The 27991-nt window shown below is 43.4% G+C and overlaps 3 protein-coding genes and 1 long non-coding RNA gene across 9 annotated transcripts; all 4 read left to right on the top strand.

Annotated features, from left to right (window-relative positions):
• Window positions 1–14: 14 nt before the first annotated feature.
• On the top strand, window positions 15–12661 carry sec63 (SEC63 homolog, protein translocation regulator). Its single transcript, XM_035617910.2, has 20 exons — window positions 15–286; window positions 1147–1246; window positions 2625–2739; window positions 2895–3007; window positions 3157–3218; window positions 3649–3707; window positions 3805–3855; window positions 3995–4103; window positions 4413–4507; window positions 4655–4787; window positions 5161–5253; window positions 6018–6163; window positions 6251–6398; window positions 6705–6787; window positions 7002–7070; window positions 7197–7352; window positions 7444–7626; window positions 7835–8035; window positions 9214–9318; window positions 10342–12661. The coding sequence occupies exons 1-20, from the start codon at window positions 163–165 to the stop codon at window positions 10477–10479; spliced, it is 2283 nt and encodes a 760-aa protein (XP_035473803.1). The 5' UTR covers window positions 15–162; the 3' UTR covers window positions 10480–12661.
• Window positions 12662–18132: 5471 nt separating this feature from the next.
• On the top strand, window positions 18133–26107 carry LOC124849596. Its single transcript, XR_007030108.1, has 2 exons — window positions 18133–18165; window positions 25793–26107. It is a non-coding gene; the product is annotated as an uncharacterized LOC124849596 (long non-coding RNA).
• scml4 (Scm polycomb group protein like 4) lies at window positions 18581–24878 on the top strand. 5 transcript variants are annotated; one of them, XM_035618035.2, is made up of 6 exons: window positions 18581–18777; window positions 19563–19727; window positions 20155–20284; window positions 22366–22578; window positions 22679–22824; window positions 22988–24878. In XM_035618035.2, the coding sequence occupies exons 1-6, from the start codon at window positions 18775–18777 to the stop codon at window positions 23111–23113; spliced, it is 783 nt and encodes a 260-aa protein (XP_035473928.1). In that variant the 5' UTR covers window positions 18581–18774; the 3' UTR covers window positions 23114–24878. The 5 variants fall into 5 exon arrangements, with proteins under 5 accessions (XP_035473928.1, XP_035473927.1, XP_035473925.1 ...); XM_035618034.2 differs by having other exon boundaries at window positions 18583–18777; window positions 19525–19727; XM_035618032.2 differs by lacking the exon at window positions 18581–18777 and adding an exon at window positions 18885–19142 and having other exon boundaries at window positions 19525–19727; window positions 22369–22578.
• Window positions 25131–25785, top strand: LOC118290402 (mitoregulin). Of its 2 annotated transcripts, none has more exons than XM_047328755.1 (2): window positions 25131–25399; window positions 25664–25785. In XM_047328755.1, the coding sequence occupies exon 1, from the start codon at window positions 25225–25227 to the stop codon at window positions 25393–25395; it is 171 nt and encodes a 56-aa protein (XP_047184711.1). In that variant the 5' UTR covers window positions 25131–25224; the 3' UTR covers window positions 25396–25399; window positions 25664–25785. The 2 variants fall into 2 exon arrangements, with proteins under 2 accessions (XP_047184711.1, XP_035473929.1); XM_035618036.2 differs by having other exon boundaries at window positions 25632–25785.
• Window positions 26108–27991: the final 1884 nt, after the last annotated feature.

Below are 27991 nucleotides of genomic sequence, written 5' to 3'. Positions count from 1 at the left end.
CCACACTGCGCATGCGTAAACCACGTACACCGATGAGCAGACAGAGCTGTCCTGACTGGATGCTAGCTGGCTAGCTAACGGTCTGTCAAGTCGCACACATTGGGCCAGGAGGGGAAGCGCAGCGGCGGTGGAGAAGAAGGGCGACCCAAGCGCCGCTACGAAATGGCCGGGCAACAGTTCCAGTATGATGACAGCGGCAATACGTTCTTCTATTTCCTCACGTCCTTCGTCGGACTCATTGTGATCCCGGCCACATATTACCTCTGGCCCCGGGATCAGAATGCTGGTAAGGCCCGATGTTCTGGCTTCTGTGCTAACTCGGCTAACTCGCCAACCCTCAGCCGGTGCGACGCGAGGTGTTCGGGCAGCACCCTGGCTCGTACAGGCTCAACCGCCTGGCCGCCTGCCGGTCCGACCTGCTGGCCACCGGACGCGGAGGCTGTGCCACCGAACCCGGCGACTCGAGTGTTAGCGGGTGTCGCTCATCGTTCAGAGCCTGCGGTGCAAGTCGACCGGTGTTGACACGGTTATCCGTCCTGCTGAACCAATTACCTGCCCCCTGGCCGACTGTCCCCCTGCCTCAGCTCCACACTCAGCCGAGCCTCGGCCCTTCCCCGTGGGCCGACAGAACCCTAAACGCCGGCGCCCTGTGCCTGCCTTACCCAGATTAAAATCCACATCGTCGCCCAGCTATCTGTTTGTCAACAACACAGCGTATCACTCAGGCCGTGCGTAACGCGTGCTGACAAAACTTTACTCAGCTGCTCCCAAGTCGGACTGTTGCTCACCTTGTGATATTGATTCAAAATTAAGGAGACAGAATATTTGCATGGAAGTTAGGTTGTCCAAGGTGAAACCGTGGGATTGACACAATGGTCTCTTGTCCAGGTTGCATTACAGTCAAGTAATCCACATTTCCGAACTGGCTCCACTGAATGAAGTCAGCACACGCCTGACTCCCTTGCTTGGCCAACATGTCCACATGTTCATTTTTTTCTTCTTCATACATCTCCCTCAGCCCTGATGTTAAACCGGTGACTTCAAGCAACTGTAAATGACTGTGGCGTCGCCCGTATTGACCGTTGATGACTGTTTTTGAGCGTACCGGTGTGTCCCTAACCCCCTTCATGTCCGTCCTCTCTCCAGAACAACTGCGTCTGAAGAGCTTGAGGAGGGTCCACGGCAGGTGTCTGTGGTACCGGCTCCGGCTCATGAAGTCACAGCAGAGCATCGTCCCGACATTAAAGTGAGTCCGATTGATTGGGTTTGGGGTTTTCCGAGTATGCCTGTCAACACAGCAGGCCCAGAAACTCACTCATTGAGCTGATCACTCTCTTCAAGTTATTTTCTAGTGTTGAGAGTTTATTTTAGGTACTAGGTCACATCTAATCTAATCAAAACTAAAGTGCAGCGTACAGGGCGTTTTCATGGTTGGGCTGAACTTGGTTGTCAGTATATAATACGGTTTGGTCCCTTCACCTTTTGTTGCCAAATGTCACATCACCTCTGTTGTTTGAGATGTGACTTGCCTGAGCTGTTTTATGTTGACAAAGCCTCCCATCCGCCCACCGATGGAGCTGTTCCCGATTGCTTACTGCTTCACTCAGTGTTTTCCTTGCTGAACGGAAATATTGTCAATGTTTTGGGGCGATGACACATGGGGTCCATGGTGGAGACGGACTCGGGCTTACTGCTTACTGCACAAGTCTGGGCTCATGTTGTTTTCTTGTGTAAACCCCATCAGGGATGTGGGCTGCTGGTGTAAACACTTTGTTGCAATGTTTAACGTTTCTCTTAACACGACCCTGTTTTCTAAGTGTTGTTTATTGGTGCTGTGTGTGTGTATGTGTGTGTGGGTTAATGGAAAGATGGGAGTTCGAGTGCTGTTCACTGTCTTGCTCTTTATCTTCTCTCACTCATTAGACTCCTCCTCACAGTGCGTCTGTCTGAGTATCACCTATTTGTTCTGTCTCTTCCTCTTCATCTGTGTAGCTTCATACTTCCACTTTGCACTCCCGTTCTTTCTCTTGACTAGACCAAATGTTCATATTCTTTGTTTGCGTTGTCGCAATCGTGACTGATGCTGGAACATGTTTATTCAGTGGCATGAATCAAAATGAATTCCTTTAACCCATTTATCCCCAAACCCGTGTATGTGTTTCCTCTTCATGTCTGTATCACACAGATGTGTTGATGGTGGGAATCTATCATGTATTTTTCTGGTTGAGTTGCTCAGACAACTCTGAGGATAGTGAGTGGTTGTCATGGCAACAGATGCTGCAGAGCAGACCATAGGGTTTTGCCATTGTCATGGAAACAAGTTCTACTTCCATGCATAAATTACTAAACAACAAAAATGTCAGAACCTGTCCCCTCTCTTCTGCATGTAAGGAGGCATGGTAAGGATGGGCTTTGATGATGAATGCTTGACATTATATTCAAATCTCTCTTTCATGTTTGTAGCTTGAAACTATACTGAAAGCTAGTTTCCGTTACATGATTGATTGATAAATTGTGAACCACTGTGGGAAAATGTCTCGTAAAAATGAGACAGGCCTGATGTCTCCAGAGAACACAGATGTTTGCGTGTAACATTTTCTTTTCCTGTTTGTGTTCATTTTCAGGAAAGCAGCCTTGTTGTTTGGGTGGGCTGTGTTCCTGCTGCTAGCCTACAAGGTGTCCAAGCTGGACAGAGAGTACCAGGAGTACAACCCCTATGAAGTCCTCAATTTGGACCCGGTAAAAGCACACAAAACATAAACTCGGCTGTATTCCACAAACAACTGAATGTACTTTTATCTTGTCTGATCAAGGTACATTTCCCTTTTATTCGCCTGCGTCTGTGACGTGTGAATGTGCCTTTTGAGTTGCTATAATTATATTTCTGTTTCTAGGGTGCATCTCTGTCAGAAATCAAGAAGCAGTACCGTGTACTGTCACTCAAGTTCCATCCTGACAAAGGTGGTAATGAGGCCACATTCATGAGAATCGCCAAAGCCTATGCTGCGTAAGTGTCATCCGGGTCTTGACCTTAAAATTTCCAGACAGCCAAAACTCCACCTACGATCAATAATGAAAGTAATCACCTTCTGCAGCCTGGCATTTAGTTTCTATTGATTTGACTTTACTTTTGTCTACTTTTCTTTCCCCCCACAGTCTGACCAATGAACAGTCGCGACAGAACTGGGAAATGTACGGCAACCCAGATGGTCCAGGAGGTAAGTTAAGATGCTCTCAGTAGGTCCACAGTAGGTTTTTGCATTTCTATGTGTTGACACAGCATCTGTGCTTGATGCTGGTGAATTTGTTAAACTGTGGGAGATGAATTGAAGCACTGCAGCTCATTCATTCCAGTGAACAATTAAGCATTTTCTCCCACTTTCCCCAACTAAAAAAATAATGTTTTCATAATATAGCATTTGAGAAAGAATTGTATGGTTTAAAATTCCGTAGATTCAAGGAGAAATCATTGAACATGATCAAGAATTGATCAAGAAGATCCTATTTTTTCATTTATGTTAAATGGGGAAAATATTAAATATTTCTGGCCCATGGTCTTTGTCGACATGTAACTGGAGATGCTGATATTTTCACTCTGTAATATGTATTATAATTTTGGTCCCTTTTCTTTTACGTCTCCCTTTCTAGCTACCAGCTTTGGTATTGCCCTGCCTGCCTGGATTGTTGACCAGAAGAACTCAATGCTGGTATATTAACTTGATGTTTTCCAGGATCACTGTGCACACTGTACATGTCTAATTGAAAATGTGATTTGGTCTGATGGGTCTTGTTTTTCCTGTGCAGGTGCTCTTGGTGTATGGACTCGCCTTCATGGTCATCCTTCCTGTTGTTGTGGTCAGTCGTCATGGTTCAAAGCCAGTTCTTGTACAATAGAGTGTATCTAAAAGTTAAAAGCCTTTTCCACCCCTAATACCCAGGATGTTTTATTTTAATTTCTTCTGTCATTGTTTTTTTCCCCCCTGTCGTATCTCAGGGCACATGGTGGTACCGCTCCATCCGCTACAGTGGAGACCAGATCCTCATCAACACTACCCAGCTCTTCATGCATTTCATGTACAAGACGCCAAACATGAACATGAAGCGTGAGTTTATGTCACACCACACTGTCCATTTTAACTCTGATGTGCAGCGTCGGCGACAAATTAGCTTTGCCAAGCAAGCCTGGAATACAGTGGGTGTTCATTTGGTTAATATAGTTTTTCTTCAGAAGACAGTTGTGAGTCGATTAAGCCGTCATGGCCATTTCACTTCCAGATGATATAATTCCTATATTTTAAGATTGACAGAAAGCTTGACATTCACTTTACACATGACATATTTATGACTTTTCAGTTTCTTGTCAACTTCTTTAACCATTTAAATTTTTTATGGGGGCTCAATTTGATCTCCAGGTTTGGCCATGGTGTTGACGGCAGCATTTGAGTTTGACCCTCGCAGCAATAAAGAAACTACCATACGACCAACAGACAACATCGAAGTGCCACAGGTATTGACAAACATCAACGCAATGTGCTCTGACTCATGGGTCTGCATCTGTGTGTGGAAAGGTTGGATTGTCCAGAACTCAAAGGGAAGCACTCAGACAGATTATCCTTAAATGCGCGGCATAAACAACCCATCCTGTCTGTTGCAGTTGATCCGTGAACTAGGAAATATCAACGTGAAGAAGAAGGAGCCTCCATTCTGTTATCCTTACAGTTTAAAGGCCAGGGTCTTGGTGCTTGCTCACCTGGCTCGCATGGATGTTTCAGAGGAGTTGGAGGAAGGTAGGAGTCTGAAAATTTGAAATATTCTACATTGATACTTACCTCAAGACTTCATGGAAATGATTTTGTTACAAGCTGATCAGATATTAGGTTTTCTGTAAATCTACATGGAGGGAGATGTTAAACAAAGGAACAGTTTGCCCTCATTGTATTTTAAATGTTTGTATGACCACAGTGAGTCTGCTTGTGCATGACGTACTTCTCCAAACCAACAGAATTGGTTAGGAACCGGTTCTTTTCCAAAAAATGGGAAATTAAATGGCTGCAATAGCTTTTTGGAGTAATAATGCACAGTTACAGCATTTTATCATGAATTTATTTATTTAGGGTTTTGTCATTCAGAACATGGTTTGCATGCATATTTCTGTTCCAGATCAGAGGTTTGTGGTGAGGAAGAGTCCCGCCCTCCTGCAGGAGATGATCAACGTAGGCTGTCAGCTTACCATGATGGCCAACAGCAGAGGAGGTATATATATATATATATATATATATATAACTATATACTTGATAGCCATTGCTGTTATGCTGTGTTGTGTTGGAGTTATTAGTGACTACAAAGCTGGTTTCAGACATGCACTGGGTTCCGGTAATGTTTCTGACATTTTCTGGAGTGGCTGTACTGGAGAACAAATGATGCTCTGGGCTTTTCCAAAAACATTTCCTGCTAGTGAAATTTCCAGAAAATATCCAAGTGAGCCCATGTGAGAATACAGCAGGAAAATCTGCTGAAAATTAACAACGAGCGAGTGATGCGTTGACGACTGTTAACAACAACACTGCTTTCCACTGTTGAATCATCATGTCCTGCCTCCTGCATGCTCTACCCAGACGCCACAGAATGTTCAAGAAATGTTCCTGTTGGTGTGAACTTGTCTGACTCGATCTACCACTGCATTCGTCATATGTTAAAGGCAAACTCCAGGAAACGCCCAGACCCAATTTTTCCAGAGTTTATGATTGAAAGTAGCCCAAGATTGTCACACACTTGAATTGACAAAAAAACATTTGCAGAAAGGTTTTTCCCAGTGGTAAATAAACATGTCTATATGTAAATATGTAAAGGCAGTGGAAGCTGAGCATCTGTAAAACTGCAGTAAACACTATTTGTTGTATATGTACTTGGATGGCAAAATGGATATATCAATATATTGGTATTACTTTGCTGTCAAAATCGTGATACCTTGATATGTTTTTCAAGAAGGCTAACATGTACACACTCCCTCTGTCCAGGTTTCCATGCTCCCCGACTGGTAACCATAGAGAACTGCATGAAACTGACTCAGATGATAGTGCAGGGCCTGCAGGAGTCAAAGTCACCGCTTCTGCAACTGCCCCACTTTGAGGAGGAGCACCTCCGCTACTGCATCTCCAAGAAGGTACCTGCCCACGTGTCATGCTTGTGCACATGCCTTGTAAATGGGCGATTTCTAGAGTAAATATATTGTGTGTCCTCGACCCTTTAGTATAAAGTCCGGAGCCTTCAGGACCTGGTGAGTCTCAAGGACTCCGACCGGCGCAGCATGTTGCGTTTCTTGGGCGAGGAGAAGTATGATGAGGTCATTGCTGTGCTGGGCAGCTTCCCTCACCTCACCATGGATACCAAACTGCAGGGTTAGTCTTAAAACCACACACAATTGGCTTAAAACATTTATCAAAAAGTCAATGAGATGGTTGCATTTTATTGTTTTATTTTGTCGCCTCAGCTGAAAAGACTTCAATGCAGAACAATTTTTGTAAATTGTACAATGCTTTAAAAATTACTGACGAAAATCGAGTGAAAGCGTACCCTTGCCTTAGTTGAGGTTCAATTTTAACTCCTTGCATAGTCTCAGATAAACCAAGTGCCAACGTCACATTTATGGATCTTGTCCTTTTCTGTGTTGAGACATTTCAAGCTCCCATGTATTCTCTCTGCAGTCCTTGATGATGAAGACAGCAATAACATCACAGCAGGTTCCATTGTCACAGTAACCGTCACCTTGACCAGAAAACGGATGTCGGTAAGAAATGGTGTTTTTGGGTTAAACGCTGAAACTATTTCATAATGGTGTGTTAGAAAAAGCAACTTTTATGGATCAAATTAATGTTCCTGCCTTGTGCATGCATTTCCATGGATGACCACCAGAGTGCACTGTTGACTATGTGCATGGTTGATAAACATGAATTTGAATTTAATGTATCATTCTTACAGTATATATGTGTTTGTGTGTGTAGGACATGTTTGAAAAAGAGCAGGAGTCAACGCCATGTCCTGGAGAGGAGGCTGCCAATACAGAGGAAGCAGTAAGGATAACACACACACACACACTTTCAGACTTTTGCATCAGCCATGAATCAAAGTTTAATGGTTCAAGAAATGCATGTGTTCACCTAACCTTATTGTGTGTGTGTGTGTGTTCGTGTGTGAAGCAAGGAGACGCAAGTAAAGCTAAAACCAAAGTGTGGCAGAACAAGAGTAAAGGCGCTAAGAAGACAGCCAAGTCCAAGAAGAAAAAATTAACAAAGAAGAAGGCCACTCCTGTGCCTGCCAAAACCAAACAGGCCAATGGCAACGTGGCAGGAAACGTACGTGTCCAGCAACTATGTATCGTCATGAAATTACAAAAAAACTATATTGTGCCTATATGGTAAATTCTTGTCAATGTTGGTGTTGCAGGAGGTCGTAGCAGCAACAGCAACAGCAGCAGCATCAGTAAAGGAGGAAGAGGACGAGGCCTCGGACAAGGGCAGCGAGTCAGACGAGGGAGAGGCCAACAAGGACTCTCCCAGTGAGAGAGACGAAGACAGCGACAAGCAGAGCGACACAGAGGTGGACGAGATGGCTGGTGACGATGAGGAGGTCAGAACTCGATATGGGTGCATGCATATGTTGGTATCAGACTCAAGTAATGTAGTGAAGTATTATTTTTCAAGGCCACGATACTTGCTCAATAACGATAACCAGAAGTTGCATCATTACTTACAGACACCGTTCACATATTTTGAAAGTTGAATGAGTCTAAAAGAAACACTGCCTGCATCCTCCGCTGTCCACATCTCCCCATCAGGAGTGGGAGGCGTTGCAGCAAAGCATCCAGCGGCGAGAGAGGGCCCTGCTCGAGACCAAGTCGAAGGTGACGCACCCCGTCTACAGCATCTACTTCCCCGAGGAGAAGCAGGAGTGGTGGTGGCTCTACATCGCCGACCGCCGAGATCAGACCCTCGTTTCCGTGCCCTACCACGTCTGCACACTAAAAGACACAGAGGAGGTGAGTGTGTGCCAATCGACAGAATAAAACTGAGGTTTAGAGAGGCGACAGACAACTTTCGTGCCCCTAGACGCTGCAGTAGCGAGACGCTGGTAAGGACGCAGATGGTGGAGTTGTCTATTTCTGCTTTAATTTACAAAGATGTTAAACCGAGCAAAAGCAGAAAATCCTCACATTTGAGAAGCAGGAATATTTGTTGATAAATCACGAAGACCATTAACTTATTAGTAAATTTGTCCCTTATTTTTGGTTTCAACACATACTTTTGCATTGTGATGTACAGTGTTGTAAAATCTGTCCGTTATATTTGATTTATTTGATGCTTTGAGGTTATATTGTTGTTTATGTTAAAAATGTCTGTGGAAACGAAAGGCCTTCATAAATTAAAGTGTGTTTCGTTTTCGCCATAGACCCTCACACACCCTGTTGCTAGGCAATCGTTTGCACTTGTGTAATTTTTTCCTCTAAGTTGTGTGCGTGTTTATTTTGCACAATTTGCACCTCTGATCCCACTGTAAAGGGTTTGACGGTGAGCTAAAAGTTTAATGAGTTCTGCCCTGCATGACCAGCTGTCCCCACTCTGAAGGAGTAGGGAATGTAACCTGCGCGAGGCGACCTGCCCCGTGCATAACACTTCACCGCTTAGCAATCAATTAACGTCACGTCAACGATTCCCTCTGTTGTTGGTTTTGTGAGAACGCCTGTACGCTGTGTGTCTGACAGACGTGTTCTTTTGGCGGAGGGCAGATGGGCGGCTTTGATCAACACGGCAGAGCAGTAGACCTTCGTCGTGTTCGCAGCTCCATCTCCCATCACGCGCTGAATAATAATTGGCCTCATTGTGCTGATAATTAGATGTTTGCCATATGTAATTGTACGACGTGGTAATCACAGTTTGAGATAATGGTGGCCCAATATTTACAGTTGGACCCCATCGTCGTGTGATGGATCGTGTGTGATTACCTACCGCACTGCGTCTCGCCACAGCTCGATGATTATTTTTCCTCAGTAACAGTGGATTATTTTAAGATTGTAATATTCAGCAGTGTTAGAGTGTGTGTCCTTTGCTGGTGCTTCTGTAAGTGCGTCTGTTTTTGTCGAATACATTTAAGCAATCATGCTTGACACTTTAAGTGCTTCTGTGGTTAGATTTAACGTGTGTTTGTGCTGTTTTCCAGGTGGAGCTGAAGTTCCCAGCTCCTTCCAAAACGGGGAACTACCAGTATTCTGTCATCCTCCGCTCTGATTCCTTCCTGGGACTGGACCAGATCAAACCACTTAAGGTGACAAGAGACACGTGTGTGTGTGTGTGTGTGTGTGTGTGTGTGTGTGTGTGTGTGTGTGTGTGTGTGTGTGTGTGTGTGTGTGTGTGTGTGTGTGTGTGTGTGTGTGTGTGTGTGTGTGTGTGTGTGTGTGTGTGTGTGTGTGTGTGTGTGTGTGTGTGTGTGTGTGTGTGTGTGTGTGTGTGTGTGTGTGATAGCGTTAATCAAATCAGTCTCAAGCTGCTTTCAGACATGCACTGAAGTCCAGATATTTTTTGGAAACTTTTCTGGAGGAGCAAATGTTGCTCCTGACATTTTGCAGAACTTTTCCTGCCAGTAAAATTTACAAAAATGTGAGTCACTCCGGCTCGCCTGAACGTTCCGGACATTTTCCTGCTGTTGTGAATGTGACAATCTCTTGCTGCATTCCTCATATGTGAAAGGTAAATGCAGGAAAACGTCCGGACCCCAATTTCCCAATGTTCTTATCCGAAAACAGCTTTAATGTAAATTGTCCTGGATGTAATGTTTCTGTGGAAGCTTGTTGTTTTTTTAGTTCTTAAATTGCTGCTTGAAGTGACAAAAGTCCCTTTTGGCAAATTTAGATTCTTAGATGTCACGTTCTGTGGATCTGGAGGTTCTTTAGACATTTTTTTAAAAAAAAATTTTGGAATAGCAGGTTTCTGTTTCAGTTAGAAATTGAATCAGTCATTGAATTTAGACCAGCTGCTTTCATTTTATTGTTGAGAATTACAAATTATCAAGTGTAATTTATGTAAGTTCTGATTTGCAGTGGAAAACTGCATCTTTTGTGTGTCAGTACAGTACTTACGACACCAAACATTATTTCCCGCTGGACGAGAATACAATGTTAGATTATTAATGCATTTGTAAATTTCAACTGCTAAATGGTGATTCTTGTTGAATAGAACTAACTCCAATCAGAAGTCCTTAAATAACCTCAAATTGAGGCACATTGTTTTCTAAAGGTCCAGAGCAGAAGTTCCGTGTCTTAAACGTTGCGTGTCCCTCGTGTTTTCCTAGCTGGAGGTCCACGAGGCCAAGGCCATGCTGGACAACCACCCACAGTGGGACATCCCCGACACGGAGGAGGAGGACGAGGAACAGGAGGACAGCGACGGCATCGAGGAGAGTGAGGAAGACGACGAGGACAACGACTGAACAGGGGACACATGCACACGCTCGGCACACACACACGCTCGGCCTCCTCCCATGGACTGGCCAACCGCCCACCCCTGACCCCACAACAGCACTCAAGAGCAGCGAACGAGAAGCAGCCATGCCCTGCCTGCCACATACACACACACACACACACATTTTGAATCATTGGGGCAATTTACACACACAGACCCCTCCTCCTCCTCCTCTTCTTCCTCCTCCTCCCTGTCTATTTTACCCTTACAATGACATGGACTGTGACCATTTGCTCTTTTCTACAGGAGTCGTTCCTTCACTTTCCGCTTGGCGGCGGAAGAGAATTCTGTGAATACTTAACCAGGCCCATGTGTGCGAGTGGGTGTGCGCGTGAGGGTGTGTGCGCTGTGTGTTTGTAACCTTGTATGTGTTTGTACAGGTATGAAAGATTGACACACTGTGGACTGGAGGACCTATTATCTGGGCTCTTTTCTCGAGCAGGAGACGGGATGTGTAACAGCCGGTTCCGTGTTTTTTTTGTTTGTTTTTGTTTAATGCAAAATTAACAAAAACATCTCCGTGCGGAAAATTATGACTTCACTCTCGCTCCAAATTTTTTAAAATCACTCGTCACCGATGTTTTCCACATCAATGATACTTTCTATTGTACACATAAAACTGCAGACGTGAGCTTTCGTCCCGTTTGTCCGGGATCACATCCCAGTCAACCCTTTGGTCGCTTGCTCTCAATGCTTTCAATGTGCAGCGGGCACAGTTAAGTCTCATCATTCTTACATAAAAGTTGTGGGTTTTTTCAGATACTGATATATAGATACATACTCGTGGCTTTTCAGAGAAGTTACTTCCTTCTCTTCATCTCTTTTTTTTTTTTAAAACAATTGTTGCACATTCCAGTGTATACTCATTGTCAAAAAAGGCCTTATGAATACAACTGAAATACCACAACATACAAGTCTTTGGGTGCTATGCACCAGTGGTTCTTGGGAGAGCAGAAACAAAACCATTTTGTTTCTTTTTGTGTTTGTAAAAAAAACAAAAAACTATGTTTTTCCTCCGTCTCAGTTTAGAATTAGACCTCATAATAACCTTATAGCTCCCCGGTCTCGATACATTTCTGATCTTTGACATGACAGAGCCTCACAATAAGAAGGGTTTTGTCTGGTGAAAGTGGGTCAGCAGTCAGGCGTGGCATCTGACCGGCCCTGTGTTAAGAGGGAGTCTGAGGTCCCTGACACACACGTGTCTCGAACAAAAACCGAAGCAACTTGTGGTGTGTAGAATTTGCATATTCTGTCCAGCACCGTTTCTCTTGAGTCGTTTAATGGGAACAAGCGTAGCTCTGTAATTACTGCCATTTCAGTTGGTCTTTTCTTTCTGACAAATTTCCGGGAGAATTTCTTTTTCTTTCCTTAAATCTTTCTGTCTGAGGAATACAAAGCAGTTCTGGCTAACTGAGACCCCCCCCCCCCATTCTGATTTAGTTGTTTTTTTTGTGAAACTGTAGTTATAACAAATGTAACACAGATCTTTTTTTCTTTTCTTCTTCTGTTGTTACCTTTGTTTGTACATGTTGGACTCATGAGTGGGAAAGAAAAAGAGGAAATCAGAGCTTCCTTGTGTGGCACTGTGGGCTCTCACTGTACGATTACGACTTGACAGTTTATTTTTCAAATGATATTAAAAAAAAAAAAAATTCACCCTGAATATCTGCGCAACAGTTGATCGTTTCTGTTATGGCATCTTCTATTGTCATGTTAGAGAGGGAGCGATAAAGGTTTGAATATCTGTGGCCGCGCTCTCCCAGCACCACACACATACATACACACTCACACACAAACAAACTCACATGCGCGCACTATACCCTCCTGTAATTGTGTCCAAAGCAGGTGTATGCTAACAGGTGACATTGTACTCTTGAGTATTTCTCGCTCTACAATAGAATGTAGCATCAGTGTTTTTACACTGTGTGGGGGGAAAAAAGAAACTGCAGTGAGGTTAAATACGACACCATCTCTCTCCCATGACGGACGTCGTCCAGGCGACTGGCCAGCATGCCGTCTGAGTTTGGACAAAAACCCGACCCAATGACTATCTATCTGCCACTTTTGTTTACAAAGGAACTGTCATTGTAAATGGAAAAATATATTATTTGTATTTAAAATCATTTCAAATAAAAACTTTTAAATGAGATGGTTTCGTTGAGGATTGATTACGCAGACATTTAGTGTTACAATGAAGGAATATCTTGATAGTGAAGCAGTTATTTAAGAATATGAAAACCACTTTTAACCCATGGAGACCTGCCACAGTCATGGCAATAGCATCACTTTGACCTGGAGGGAGACATTGCTTGTTTGCTGTGTTCACTTCCAAACTGGACAGATGTGCGGCTCGTGTGCAGATGTGATGCGAACCAGCATTGCTAGTTCCCCTAACGCATGCCCCGTCCTTGTAATTTCACTTGATTTGCTGGGCTTGCACCACTAAGGCACATGCCAGCTGAGTTTGGCCCTGCATTGTGTCATAATCTCGCAGGATCAAAATGTGGTTTTATTCTTGTACTGTATGTGGTATGTGGCGCTGTATTTCTGTGGAGGTTAACAATGTACTCTGCAGCAGTTTCCACTAGTTTCCTCTTCAACTGAACCATAGACTGTAACCGAACAGGCGTGGGATGGGACTTTACTGCCAGAGACATTACATCAAGACGAGGCAACTATGTTTCCGTGATAATAACTAAACCTTTCCAAGATGAGCTAAATGTATGTATGTGTATAGGACATATGAAGAGGAAAACAGCAGGTAGAATATCAAAGTTATAAGAGTTGAAGACATTTCAAAGAAAAGGGAAGTCTGGAGTATTATTAGAGGGAAATATATCAAGTGTTACACCGAGTGTCATCATTGTATCTGGGTTCAGCTCAAACACAAACACACACACACACACACACACACACACACACACACACACACACACACACATTCTCTCTCTCTCTCTCTCTCTCTCTCTCATCATGGATTGTGTGTGTGTGTGTGTGTGTGTGTTGTAATGTTTGATGTTTGTGATTTTTTGGAAATATTGAGGGTTGAGAGCAGATTTTCAGATCATCCCTGAAAGTATTTATTTTCCCTCGCTTTTTCTTATATCACTCCTTTGATTTTTTTTTTGCATCCATATGTATTCATGCTATTAAACAAAAAGCACTGGAGTAATTCTTTTTCTGCCTTTTGTTCACCTTCTGCAAGATGGCCCATGAAACATTCAAACGTATTAAGTCTGCATCTCATTCAAACATAAAAAATAATCGAATTGTCCTCTCACCAACTCCTTGTCTTTTCTTTCTTGCCACCAGTGAACTCTCTCTTCTCCGCGTCTCTTACTTTCTCTCATCTTTCATTTTTCTTTGTTTGCCCAACTCGTCTTCAATGCCTCAGTCTCCTCATTCTTTCCTCCGCCCTTCGGGGTCAGCTTGGGGTTATTGATTAAAGCATGAGCAGTTTTTTGTGCTATTTGAGTGTTTTTCAGCCGTGGTTGTACGGTTGTTAAATTGGTTCGTCCATTGGTCAGTAGGTTTTTTGGTCTATCACTTTGATGGTATTATACTCATAAAAAAATGAATGTAATGTATTCATGAAGATTTGTGCAATCATGATAAGAATGGTGACGATGAACCCTGATTCTGTTGGTGACCCCCTGACTTTCCCTCTAGAAACCACCCCATTCACCAACCTCTCCTCACTGTTGAGGAAGACTTAATTACATTGTTTATTTAGGAAACACAGTGGTGATGTTTTAAACATAGACTGTATATAAAAAGGGACGTGGAATCTGGATCCGGAAAGTGAAAACCAATGCGGAAGTGCCTGGAACCTGTATTCTCTGCAATGACCAGCAGAGGGCCAACAATCTCTCAGTCTCTAGTTTCAAGTCATGTTCATTTAGTAAATTATGGTCCATTTAGATTCAGATAGACGATAACGCACAAGTGTTTGTATTAACCATAAAGGCTGTTTTTTTGAATTCACACCGTGTATGTGTTGAGGTAGACTGCTTTAGACTTTTTTTTAAAAATGTCCGATGGTGAAATCCAAAGTTTAACCTTCAAGTGGGCACCATGAGCGACAGCATTGCATCATTCAGCCTAATCCTTAGGGTGGCAAATGAAACTCTCAGCAGTAGTTACTGCAGGACTAACAGAGAACTATAATAACGTGAACATTTCCATCAGCTCGAACAAGATTCGCAGCTTCCTCCCCTCTCATCTTCGCCCGCCTTTGTTTCCGTCCAATTCAGGGGAGACTGAAAGCGTATAGTTAGTTAAAGTTAATCAGTGAATCCGGCGCCCTCGAGGCCAATTTGCATTCACTCTACAGCACAATAGACACGTTGTCCCCAATACTTTTATCATTAGTGAGGCCATATTCTCCCATTAGCCTTCTGTTTATTTCTTTGACCCCTGATCATGCACACAGCGGTGTAATTACCCCCCCCCCCCCCTCACCCGTTTCTTTTTGTCATTAAATGCTCCTTCCACTCTCACTGTCTCTTCTGTCTTTCCATCTTTACCATTCATCTTTCCGTTTCAACCTTCATTTGACTAGTGAAAGGTCTGAAATTAATTTTCAAAAGATGTGATTTATGTTAAGAAATGGAATAAGTACTTTGTTAAAACAGAAGAACATGTGTGTTTACATTTGACAGTAGACCTCTGGACCATGTGCAACATGCTTTGACATTACAGATATGTATATGATTTGATGTACAGTATATATGGTTGTGGGTTTTTCCCCCCAGTGTGATGTATCTCGCTCTGTACTGGCGGGCTGCACGGGCATGAGACAGCGAGGAGGGCGTGATTTCAACCCTGACTCCCACCTGGATCTGGTCCCTCCTTCACCAACTGTTTCCTGGTTACCTGGCGTCCTCAGCAGGGGCGTACGCCTGCGTCTGCGTCTGGATCGCCGCGACGGCCGGGGGCGGGACTGCTGGCACCTGGTTGACACGGGGCGGAGTCGGAGGCAGCTGGGCGGAGACAGAGGAGCCGCCAGGCCCCTGACACCTACGCACAGAGTAAGTCTTCTCTTCTGGTGACGCTGCACTTTAGTTTGACAACGATTTGATCAGACTGCGTTGAGCTGGAAGAGATATTCACCGTTCTTTCTGTGATACCACTTTTTTTTCCTAAAGTATCAATGGCTACAGTACTCGTTTTATGGTAGGGCCTCTATCTCTATTATATCATTCTGCATTCATTAATTATGGGGGCAGAATGACATCTATCATTGTTTTAATATTACATGTTATTATCATTACTATAATCAATTCTATATTTAATTGAATTATAATAGCCAGTTTGTTAAAATGTACTAAATTAAAGGGTAGTTTTATTTTTACGCGTGCATGGATAATACGAAATCTGTAAAGTAGCTACAATACAAATACTTCAGCAAAATACATTTACCTTAAAATTAAATTAAAAAACTTGAGTAAATGTACCACCCCTGTATCATTATAAGGAAATATATATATACACATAATTAAAAGGAAATATATAGATATATACATACAGTATAAGAGGCCTAATTTCAAATGTGTTTTTAGATGGATAAATATTTTTTAACTTGAAGATGTGTGAGTCTATGTGTCTGTAGACAAGGGCATTTAAGTATTCTTGAATGGGATTCATCATATTTTTCCATTTTTTCCCCCCTGACATGAAGCTGATGAAGAGCAACACTCTTCGCCTTCCTGTTCTTTCTCCCTTGAGTGTGTTTTGTTATCAACGGTGTCAGTGGAGATAAGGAGGGGCAGTGTGTGTGTGTGTGTGTGTGTGTGTGTGTGCCCATTTAATACACACGTTGCTGTTTTCGTGTTTATTTATTCCCACCTTATCACATGACTTTGGTGCAGAATCCGATTTCGCTGTCTGTTACCATGGCAACGCCGTGCCTGAGCTGTAAATAAATTCAGGGGGGTTGTGACGTTGTTACATTGATTAGAGAACACACACACACACACACACACAGACGCACATTTTACATTTGCTAGTTTAAATGCAGTTGTTTTATGCATGCACCTGAGTTTGTGTCTGTGTGTGAGACAGTGTTTACACTATTTATTTGTGTGTGTGTAGGTGTGCAGTTTAGAGAGTCATTAGCATAACTTCCCCTCTGCATAAGTGAAAACAGATACAGAATTCATCCCCTGAAGCCAGTGATTAAGTTATTCTAATCAATGCTAATCATTGCTGCGTTACTGTGGCCATGCGCCGGGCTCCAATAGCTGTCAATGCCTTCCTTTCACAATTTTTCAGATGATATCCCTTAGTTGAAAAAATAAAATTGAGTAGGGGTTCACTGATCGCTTCATTGCTTAACTAGCCATGAACAAATGAGGCTGCATCCCAAAATGTGTTGTGTTTGGATGCGGTGCAGTGGTGCGAAGCATTTCCCTCGTCTGCAAAAAATGGGAGGGGGGGGGGTTGCCACATATTGTCAGTCAGTGTTAATGGCGCCCCCTCCCCCATATCCAATTCTTTTTAAGTAAAAGATGATTATCTGCTCTCTCTCTGTCTGTCTGAGTCTGTAATGTGATGCACCGTAATGGGACGGGACTGATTGAGGAGGGACATCAGGACTAATCTCACTGTGTAATTACTTTTATGATTTATGGGTTTGGTGCACACAGACACACACACACACACACACACACACACACACACACACACACACTTACCTCCTACCATCACAGCCAGGGCAGATTAAGTGTGTGAATGTGTGCCAACACGGAGCATCATAGCCTTGTTGTCCTGACCCAGGTTTTTATTGTCACTTCTTTATTGTAATTTATAGGCTTCTATCAATGAAACAATACAATTTGTCTGGCCTGTCACATTCAGTGTTAAAACGTCTTGGGAAGGCGACCGCTTCACAGTCGACTCCTTACAAATCTGTTTACACGCTGGCAGCGGCTGGTGGGTGCGAGCGAGGGGCACACGGGCCTTTGATCCCCCCTCTGAAAGGTTAACCTGATTTTGATTGAGTGTTAAAACCCACAAACGCGGCTTCAAATGGGAATCGGCATAGCAACCTGAGCGTAACTAATCGATACATATGTGGCGGCGAGGGGGTAAAGCCTGAGTTGTGCGCTACACTTGTAGCCTACAAGAGCAAATGAGCACAAGCGGAGGCTGATTTTTCATTTAATCACTGCACCTCAAACGGGAAAACCACATACAACCTTGGTCTTTTTAAAAAAATCCATTTTCGTGTGTGTTTTTTCATGAGACATAAAGCAAAAGCCACATACATGAGCTGACGCAAATACAAGAGGAAGTCTGTAGATTAAATGAAGGCTCAAAACAAATTTTGGTATTTTAAACATCCAGTGTATTCAGATTTTGTTACAATGTTGTTGTTTTTTTCAAACAGGTCTTATTACTGTAAGAGAACATCCCTCTCATGCTGAAAATGCTTCAGAAATTGTTTCTGTACAGATTACAGTTTGTAACCCCCAAGGCTTGTAGCACAAAACACTGCACAGCTTGAATCCCGTCACCCGCTCTGGGCTCTTTTTTCTTCTCTTCTTTTAAAAAGACAAGACGAGAAAAATCCTGAGCTGCGGCAACTGTAATTACATTACAGTCACACACAAGCGCGCGCGCACACACACACACACACACACACACACAGGTCACATTTGGGGATTTAACATAGAAGACTTACATTCATTTCCTGAGATTTACCCTAATGCAAACCACGTCTGACTCCCACCCTGACCTTAACCACTGACACCAAAATCAACATTTTCCCAGCTTTTGTCCACAGTTGGAGGAGCTGTCCTCAATTGACTGGTTTTTAGTCCCCAAAGGAAGCCTGTGACAAAAACACACACACACACACACACACACACACACACACACACACATGCACGTAGACGATGCTTTGAGCTCAGCACGTCTGCTGGCTTCCACGGGATGTTAGAAGCGTGTTGCTATGACAACTGAAAGGGGACACAGAGGAAAGGGGGTTAGGGGAGGGGGGGAGGGGAGGAGGGGGTTGTTTGAGAGGAAGGTGGTCGGAGATTGAGGAACAGACAGAGAGAGAGAGAGAGAGAGGAGAAGAGAAGAGTGTGTGAGAGAGAGAGAGAGAGAGGTATGCAGAGTTGCCGGTGTCTAGAAAGTGTGTAGCAGCAGAGAACAGTGGAGGCAGACGACGGGAGATCCATCAAGGGGAATATCCTCAAAACCTGCTGCCGGAGTGAAGCATCACACAGACAGTGATTACCAGACGGCCGTGTGCATGGTAGGCAACGCGACGCTCAGCATGATACATGTGTGCTCATCGTGGCCCCTTTTTTATCTGTGTGATTTGCTCCGAGGAAGAGGAAGAGAAAGAGGACGGGAGGGATGGCCTGCTCTGTCGGTCTCTGTTCCTGTTTCTCTTCTATTTGCAATGGCCGAGTATTTGTCCTCAGGGGAAATGGAATTGTTTTATTCTACATTAGTTGCCGGTGTGTCTTGCAATGAAGCCAAGCCAGACGTGTATGTTAGTCAGCAAACAGGATTGAAAAGAATAATGGGTATATGACGTAGTTCAACATCCCCCGTTGAACTTCTGTGATGCTGCTCAGCTGGCAACTCACATGCTTGCTTCTAACACTGGCGATGGTGAGTGATCGTTGTGTGTGTGTGTGTGTGTGTGTGTGTGTGTGTGTGGCCTTTGTCTGTCTCACCCTGTGCAGTAATGATATTTATTGCAATCTTTGCAGCTAGAGAGGGGGAGGGGTGTGGTGGAGTACAAAGCTTTATGCTGCTTTGTTTCTATTTCCTATAGATTCTCTGTGGGTGTATGCATGTGTGTGTGTGTGTGTGTGTGTGTGTGTGTGTGTGCATGTGGTATGGTTGTGTGTATGTGGAGGAATGGGGGGAGGTTAGCCTCGCATGTACATCTAAGCTTCCGCTCCGGTTTGGGGCTGAGGCAGTGGTGCGCGCAGTTTAAAGCTGCCACTTCCTGTTACTTTCAATTTGATGATCTCTCTGTCTCTGTCAGGTCTGATGAGTGCCCTGTCTGTCGGCTCCGAAATGCAGACTCCCGCTGCCGGCCCGCAGTTCATAGTGGGGCCCCAGGGTAAGGTACCTGGCAGAAAGAGAGGACGCCCTCCCATCCGCAAGCTGGAGTTCCAGAGTCACTACGCGGAGCCTCTGTTGCCCCTCAAGGTCCCAAAGAAGAGAGGCAGGAAACCTGGCTTTAAGGTCAGTCCGGCATGGTTTGTTTGATTTTCAGTCTGCTGCCTGTATCTACACAGGATGCATTCAGGCATAGTGTTGAGTGTAGGTCAACAGCGACCCAACAGCTATGTGATATTGCAATTGAGTCTGGTTTATATCTCCAGTATTATTGGTATGGTGCTGTTATTAGATATTTGATGCGTAAGTGCTGTTAGTAGTTTTCACTACGACCAGTTCCAGCAACTATTTGAGACCCTTCAATTTTGCCTTAAACTCTGATCTTTCCTGCTGTGGATGAAAGGATAGCCTCATCTACATTTGCTAACATATAATGTTCTAGCACATCCACCAAGCCAAGCCTAATCAACCCAACGATTTTTGTTTTCTGATGTGTAATCAGAATCACAGCTGACCTGTGTATGTGAACATGTGTGTGTGTGTGTGTCTGTAGCTGAAGCCCAGGATGGTGATGTCCCCGCTGGCCAACTCATCTCCCAACAGCACACCAGAACCTGAGATGGGCTCCATCCCACAGGACGCCGCTATCGTCCCCCACTCTGCCACACCACAGGTCCTAACAGGTAACACTACGCACCCACACACACACACACACACCCACACACACACACACACACACACACACACACACACACACACACATACATGCATACACGCACACATGCACACATGCACACATGCACACATGCACACACACCCACACCCACACACCCACACACACACACAGTCTGACCTTTATATGACCTTGTCTATCTAGTAAAATGTTGAATAATGGTCTATACAGACCGATGTGGAGACCTGGGGCTCCTCAGTATGAGGGGGGTGCTCTTCATATTTTTATCTGTATTTCACACTCACAGCCTATGTATGGTATGAAATGTGCGCTCCCTTCCTCTCTCTTGTTTTTGTATCTTATCTCTTTCATCGCGGCTGACTTTCATTCAGCACAGTCCGTGTGTCGTCTTCCTTCTTTGTTCTCTAAATACATCAGTCCCTTGTTCTCTGTGAGGAGAAATGCTTTAAGATGTAAAACACTGACTCTTATGCACGGCTGCATGTAGAATCAAAAGCAACACTAGTGTCAGGGTTTTTTTAGTGTGTGTGTTTACACGCTTTCAACTGAGGAATACATGCCTTCAAACACAACCCAAACATATCATATTTCATATGCTCCTCTGTCTTGCCGCGCAGCTTTCCTCTTATGCTTGGCCTCTGGTGGATTTTTAAAAATCTTTCACACAGAAAAGAAATTAAAAAAACATTCCATTCCCCCCAAGGCCTGTCCTGCTCTGGAAAAAGCAAATATTTAAATTTTGCCTTGAGTGTATTTGAGGTGGGAATAGGAATCTCATGTGTCAAGGACCAGCAGTTTGCTCTTTGTTCTTGCAAATCATGAAAAGTGTTTGATGTCACACTGTAGACAGACTGTACAGAGGCAAAGCGTGCGCACACACATCAAAACCAGTTTACTCCCTGTGGTGGCACCCAGACAGATATGTAAAACTGGAGAAGCATTTCAGAAAACAGTCTTTGTATTTTAAAGATATTATTCGGGATAGTGTTTTTCCTTTTCCCTTTCTGTTCCTGATCACGTTGCAATATCATATCATTTTTTTTTTACATGAATGTATTTTATTCATTATTATTTTGTCCTCATTTACATGATATTTTATTCACGGCTTATTTAAGTTTATTAGAAATGATGTCAATATATATAGAAAGCTGCGTTACGTGCAGATAACAAGCATTACTGTAGGATTTCATCATGGAGATCTTATCACATAACCATTTTTTCAGTAGACATTTGACCTTTGTGTAGCATCATGTTGAGGTGATTTCAGGAGTATTTTCATCTTGTAAACCAGTTATCGGGTAAACCCATAACTGCTCGGCTTTGGCAAGCTTATAAAACACGTCTGGAACAAAGAAAGGAGATTCACAGTAATTACTGACATCCTTATAGCTGTTTCACGTCCATTCGGAAAATGAGTAACAGGCTGAGAGAGCTTTAATATTTAGCTATTGTTCTTAGCTATTATTACTCAGTATTTAAAGGACATGAAAATGTGGTCTGCAGACGTAATTGGTCTGAAAGAAAGGTAAAATCTTTAACAGATAGTCAGCTTCAAACGTTTCTCATGGACTTCTGCCGTACCGAGCCGCAAGATCAGTATTAAATGAAAAACAAAATATGTCGGGTTTACACCTTATCGCCATTTCTTAGTCTCTGTGGCTGCACTTAGACACGGCAGCAGTGTTTCGAGCTAAATGCAAACACAATGCTCACAGTAGCTCATTCAGCTGGGGCTATTGGGAATGTCATTAGCTTTGCAGGTGTTTAAGTATGTAATAACGCATAGGACAAACTAAAATGGCGATAGCTGAAAAGGCGATTACCAAAGTAATTACACTTCATCCTCAAGGCGGATGTGGAAACCGCGCACCAGGTTTTATCATTGGTTGTTGACAGATTTAGCTTACAGAGGCTAGAGGACCACTCTCCAGGGTCATTAAGATACATCCTCTGACCATGTGCCAGTCCATGTAATATATGTGTGTAACCTCTGACCTGCTGACAGCCTGACCTGTCACCTTTCTTTAAAAAAAAACCCCAATATGCCACTTCCTGTTGTTCGTCCCTCAGCAGAGACGCCGATGGCTGATGACTTCCTGTGTGACCCACCGGTGGACTCCAAGCGCTACGCTGTAGATCCCAGTGACTCCGCTTTTAACGTCATGACGTCACAGTATCCAACAAAGAACCCTTATGGTTACCGTGGCAGCAGTTGCTCTACTCCGATGGGTGTGTGCAGACAAGCGTCGAGTCCAGGAAGCTTCCAGGACGCAAACAGAAATGGTGAGGCTGTGTGGCAAACGCCCCCCAAAAGAGAGATTGCTACATTTTTAACTTCCTCATTGACCATGAAGAAAATGTTATTTTACCCTGTGGTACATAGGTTACAGCCCAATGCCGGACTCTGGAGAGTGCAAGCGTCCTGCTGGTAAGGACCCATCCAGCTGGGGTGTGGAGGAGGTGGTTTGGTTTATCAAAGATGCTGACCCCCAAGCCCTGGGACCTCACGCTGATGCCTTCAGGAAGCATGTGAGTCCAGTATCTTGTATTGGAACAGAGCTGCAAATCTCAGCATGTGATGTTTGGAAGATTTTACGGTTACTGTTGCACGTGAAGTTAAGCTTGCAAACTGTTGAAATGTGTGCTATATTGTAGATCTAAACAGTAAGGTGGCCCTGTGATGTGTTTTTAGGAGATAGATGGAGACGCCCTGCTCCTCCTGAAGAGTGAGATGATGATGAAGTACCTTGGACTGAAGCTGGGCCCTGCGCTCAAACTCTGTTACCACATTGACAGGCTTAAACAGAATCGGATGTGATTTTCTGCAAGGGAGCCAAAACCCCCCGAGCAGCGTTCACCGAAACTGAACTAGTACCGATTCTCTCAAACTTTCTCAAACATCAGCAATCGCTCACGAGCGCCTTTGGACTCCGATGGCGGCTTTTTAACTGCATCTGCACCACATTTTGTTGACAAATTGGACACGCTCATATTGTACATATTAGGACTATTTGCAGCGGAAGCTGTCAATTCATGTTGATCTTTGTTTACTGAATATATGAATGGCTTTACATTGTAAATAGTTCGGCTCCACACGGACGGCAGCTACTGTATACTGAAATGTGACCCTGTGCATATCTTAACCATGGACACTGTATCAACACCTCTGACGACCCACAGAGACAGGGATCTTTCCTCACTTGTGTGGTCCTTTACCTCAGTAGCATACGTAAACTTAAAGGCCTCTCGCTGCTGATAACCTGTTTTGTTCTAAGTTAGTGCGAGCTACTGTTTTCAGAAATCAAAAAACGAACCTGCACATTTACTGTGTCGTTATGGGCCACAGCTATCAAACCTAATAGATGTGTAATCAGGTGAAGCAGAGGTCTTTTTTTCGGTGAAGCTCTCAAATCACGTCTTTTAAGAGTTCACAGTGAATGGCGACTGCCGGAACAACCTCAGATTTGGCCCCTGTCTTGGGCTTCAGTCGGTTAAGCCAGAGATCCTTAGATCAATTCTCTATTTTATCTTGATATTAAGAGACAAAAGAAGAAAAAGCGCGCATGCATCACCTCCCCAAGGAAATATGAAACAAAGTTGTTGGGACAGACCACAGCTCAGTGCTGAGTGAATAAACAGTCAAGCCATGAGGTCAGACGTGCTGCTGAGGATCACACTCTGTTTATTAACATGACAGCAAGGAAAGGAAACACAGACACTTGGGGGAATTTTTACACCACGTTCTCGTGAATTGCATATCATGTTACATGTGCAGGTTTTCAAATCACAATATTGAGTTGCAACCTTGCCAACTCGTCAGAAGGCTGCGAAGTGGTGTGAGCGATAGCAACTTGTAGCAAACCCATACAACTTGGTGCTCGACGGAACATTACTGCCACTACAGCCACGACACTGAATCACTAACTCTGTGACTCCAGACACAGCTACAGTTTATACTCCTCTCATGCAATATTACCACTCCAGTCGTTCAGACTATCAATTTCTCTAAGTTGTGCATTTGTTCTGTCAGATGAAGCAGTATTTTATCTCCAAACTATAAAAAGTGACAAACAAGTAAAGCAGTCAAGCATTAATAATTAACAGCATTAATCATAATAAGAATAATATTTGAAACCAACAAACACAGCGTTTTTATCATTAAGAATTGTACGAACAACAACTTGGAAACACGTGAATGATCCATCCCTTGGAGTATATGACTGATTTGTACAATCTGTGGTTAAACAATGCTTTTTAAAAAAATACTTTCTGTACAGTACTCATTATTTGTTTTCTATGTTTCGCTTACATTTGTTGAAGTCTGTGTTCCATGAACAGACACTGTACAGCATGTACGTCTATGTATGAATTGTTTCTGTATTTCATGAGTGAGCTATGGGTGATATATTTAACTTTTTATGTTCGGAAAAAATGTCACCTGATAATCAGAATTTGGTGATTTGCAAGAAGGGGGTATTGCACAAGACTTTTTTCACAAACAACCGATATATTTTAATATGTTTTCCTCAAGTTTTTTTTTTTTATCACGCCTGTGACTCATATTAAATACATTTTGAATCTGATGATTTTTAAAAAATAAAGTTCTCTTTTCGCGGGAATAAAATAAACTTTCAAATGAACTCTGGCTTCATTGGATTTTGTATCATCTGCTTATCATAATCATCATCTGCTTATCATAATCATTGCTATTAGTAGTAGTAGTAGTAGTAGTAGTAGCAGTAGTAGTACAAATGAGACAGACAGAGCTCGAGGGTTTCCATAGTATCCGGACTTTTATTTTGAAAACCGCGAGATTCTCGTTGCCGCAGTATCGCGTGAGTACACACGACTCACTTCCTGTTTGAGTAGGGGGCAACGCTTTTCACGCGGCTCACGCAAATCGTGCGCGTCTGTCGGCCGGAGGTGAACATGGCAGACGTGTCGGAGAGGACGCTGCAGGTGGCCGTCGCGCTGTCCTTCGCCGCCGGCTTCCTGGCGGGCTGGCAGGGCAACAGGATGAGGAGAAAGTTCCTGGACTGGAGGAAGAAGCGACTGCAGGCGAAACTGTCCGAGACGCAGAAGAAGCTGGACTTGGCTTGAAAAGGTTCGGAGCAGATGCGTCGAGCTCCTGCTGGTGGGACTGAGAGGAACTGAGGCCTGTGGCAGCATTAGTAGAGATATTAGATCTTAGTCAGGAAAGATATGAACCATGCCAGGCCTGTTATTACATAAGACAGCTCTCACATAGTCCTTTTCCCATTCATGATTTCACTCATCATTTCCATTATGAGCTGTCTCATCTCTAATCATTGTGTTCATTGTTTTCTACCTGACAGATTTGGATGAGTCCTGGAAGTGTTCCGGTCTGCTGCTGTGGAGAAGAGACCTCGTGATCCACCTGCGTGTTCCTACCACACCTTTGAAATCACGACTGGACTTGATATTTCCTGCTTTGGAAATACAACCCCCCCCCCCCCCCCCCCCCCCCCCCCCACAGACACACAGACAGACAGACAGACACGTTGTGTGATCGATGGAACTTTGTCTGCAGTGTCTCAGTCTACATCTGTTTGTCACCTGGTCAAATAAATGATTGTGTTTTTCAATGTTTATCTTAAGATGCTGTTTATCTTATTTTTTGAATTTTATGTTGAAAGCCAAGTCGTCCACATTGAGGTTACAGGTTCTCAGGGTGACCGGTTTCTCTCGTGTTGCATTTTTCTCAAATGTACTGCCACATCCGTGACGTGCCCAAAAGAGTTTGAAATGTATGAAACAATGGTATTAGTACTATTAAATATTTTCTCATAGATGTGATGGTTCAGTTTCTATCAGAGCACTTAAGTAATGCTGTCCCGCCCACTGCTGGTGTGTTAATGTGTGCTTGTGACACGCAATTGTGAGGAATCATTAAATACTTATGTTTGTGATCCATGAATTCAGTATATTCACCAGCAAAGGATTCTTCTTTTAGACTATAGAAGTTGAGCGTGAACCTGACCTTGACGGCTGTCAGCTCATTTGTCACTGATCTAAGAAGCTCAGTTGCGTGGTCCCAAACTTTACAGGTTATAGTTAAAGAGAGGGCTCCATCTGCTGGATGAAAGTGGTAATCACAGCCTGTCTGGAGTTTGATAGAGTCCAATTACATTGCTCGTCAGATTAGATATGACAGTATATCAGGACTATTATCATATCTTTAAATGTTAAACCACCAAGACACGTGGAAGATGAGTGAAACGTTCAGAGAGAGCGAGGGGTTAAAAGAAAATCCATGTTACTATGATGCATGATCACTCTAATAAATGCTATATTTAACAAAATATGTATTAATATTCACTCTAGCTTTCAGACACATCTGACTGAGATGCTGCAGCTGATCATTTTGGCAAACCCTCTCTGTTGAACAACTGTTTCCAGTGTCGAGGAGGAATTTTCTCACTTAGTAATAGATGAGTTATTTGAAACTAATCTATAGTTTAGATGTATACGTTTGTGTACACGTATTCACAGTGGATGTTTATTGTCATGATGTTTTTGTTTGCTCAAAATTGTGCACATACAGTTCTTGTCAATAGGTGGCGCTGGTGCACTTCAATACCATGTGCACAAAAAAAACAAGTTTTTGCCTACAGCATTCTAGTCAGAGGCTCTGGAATTAGATCTTGTGAGCAGATTTCTCTCTGTCATCATCACCGGTGTCGCAGGCCTATTACAACCTCTCTGCAGGCTTAAGAAATCCCTTCTCCGGTGGCACTCCATCAGTGGACCAGATGAGAAAAGAGAGTACTGGCGAACGGATCAGGAGAGGTTAAGATGACAGATAACCACAAAGGGTCTATATTGAGCAACACCTCCTGCTGGAATTTGTACATCTTAAATGAATTTCATTGGTGGCCACGGTGATACGGTGGTTAGCACTGGTTCTTGGTTCGAGCGTGACAGCCAACTTGGCCTTTTGTGTGGAGTTTGCATGGTCTCCCCGTTTTTCCTCTTGGCACGCAGGCTTCCTCCCCTTTTCCAAAGACATGCAGCCTGGGTTAATTGGTGTCTCGTGGGGGTGAACGTGAGCGCGGATGGTTGTTTGTCTCTGCATGTCGGCCCTGTGACGGACATGTAACCTGTACAAGTGTGTCCGCCTCTTGCCCGATGTCAGCTGGGATTGGCTCCAGCCCCCCGTCACCCCCAAAGGATAAACGGTTTCGATATTGGATGGATGGAATATATATTTCATTTTTAACTGCACAGAAAAAAGTGCAGAACAGCCATATGCTGGTGTATCTCTCAGGACTATGAAAATATTATTTTCCTTTGTAGACATACGTATATAATAGAGTGGTGACAGTAATAAGGGCTGTATTTTAAAACGTAACTTTTAGGATGTTCTTTAACTCCCATGTCCACTGAACTGAATTTCAAGTCACTTCAAATTTCGTAGTTACAGTCTTTGGTCATATTAAGTTCATGGGTAGGTATAACTGTATTGTACGTTTTTGGAGATTTGGAGACAGAGGCCTATCTCATGTCAAAACTCTCCTGTGTAAAGAATTTTTTGAACATAGTACAATATTCATACAAAGTATACACAGATAACACTCAACCAATTATGACTGCAATTTGTAATCTAGTCACATTATACATGGATTATCACTACAAAAAAAGCATTCTCAGGCAATTTTCAGTTTCAACGACTTCC

Source organism: Scophthalmus maximus, chromosome 18 (assembly GCF_022379125.1).
Source record: "Scophthalmus maximus strain ysfricsl-2021 chromosome 18, ASM2237912v1, whole genome shotgun sequence".
Lineage (NCBI taxonomy): Eukaryota > Metazoa > Chordata > Actinopteri > Pleuronectiformes > Scophthalmidae > Scophthalmus > Scophthalmus maximus.
The sequence above is the reverse complement of the archived record's forward strand: the minus strand, read 5'-3'. Positions and strand labels throughout refer to the sequence as shown.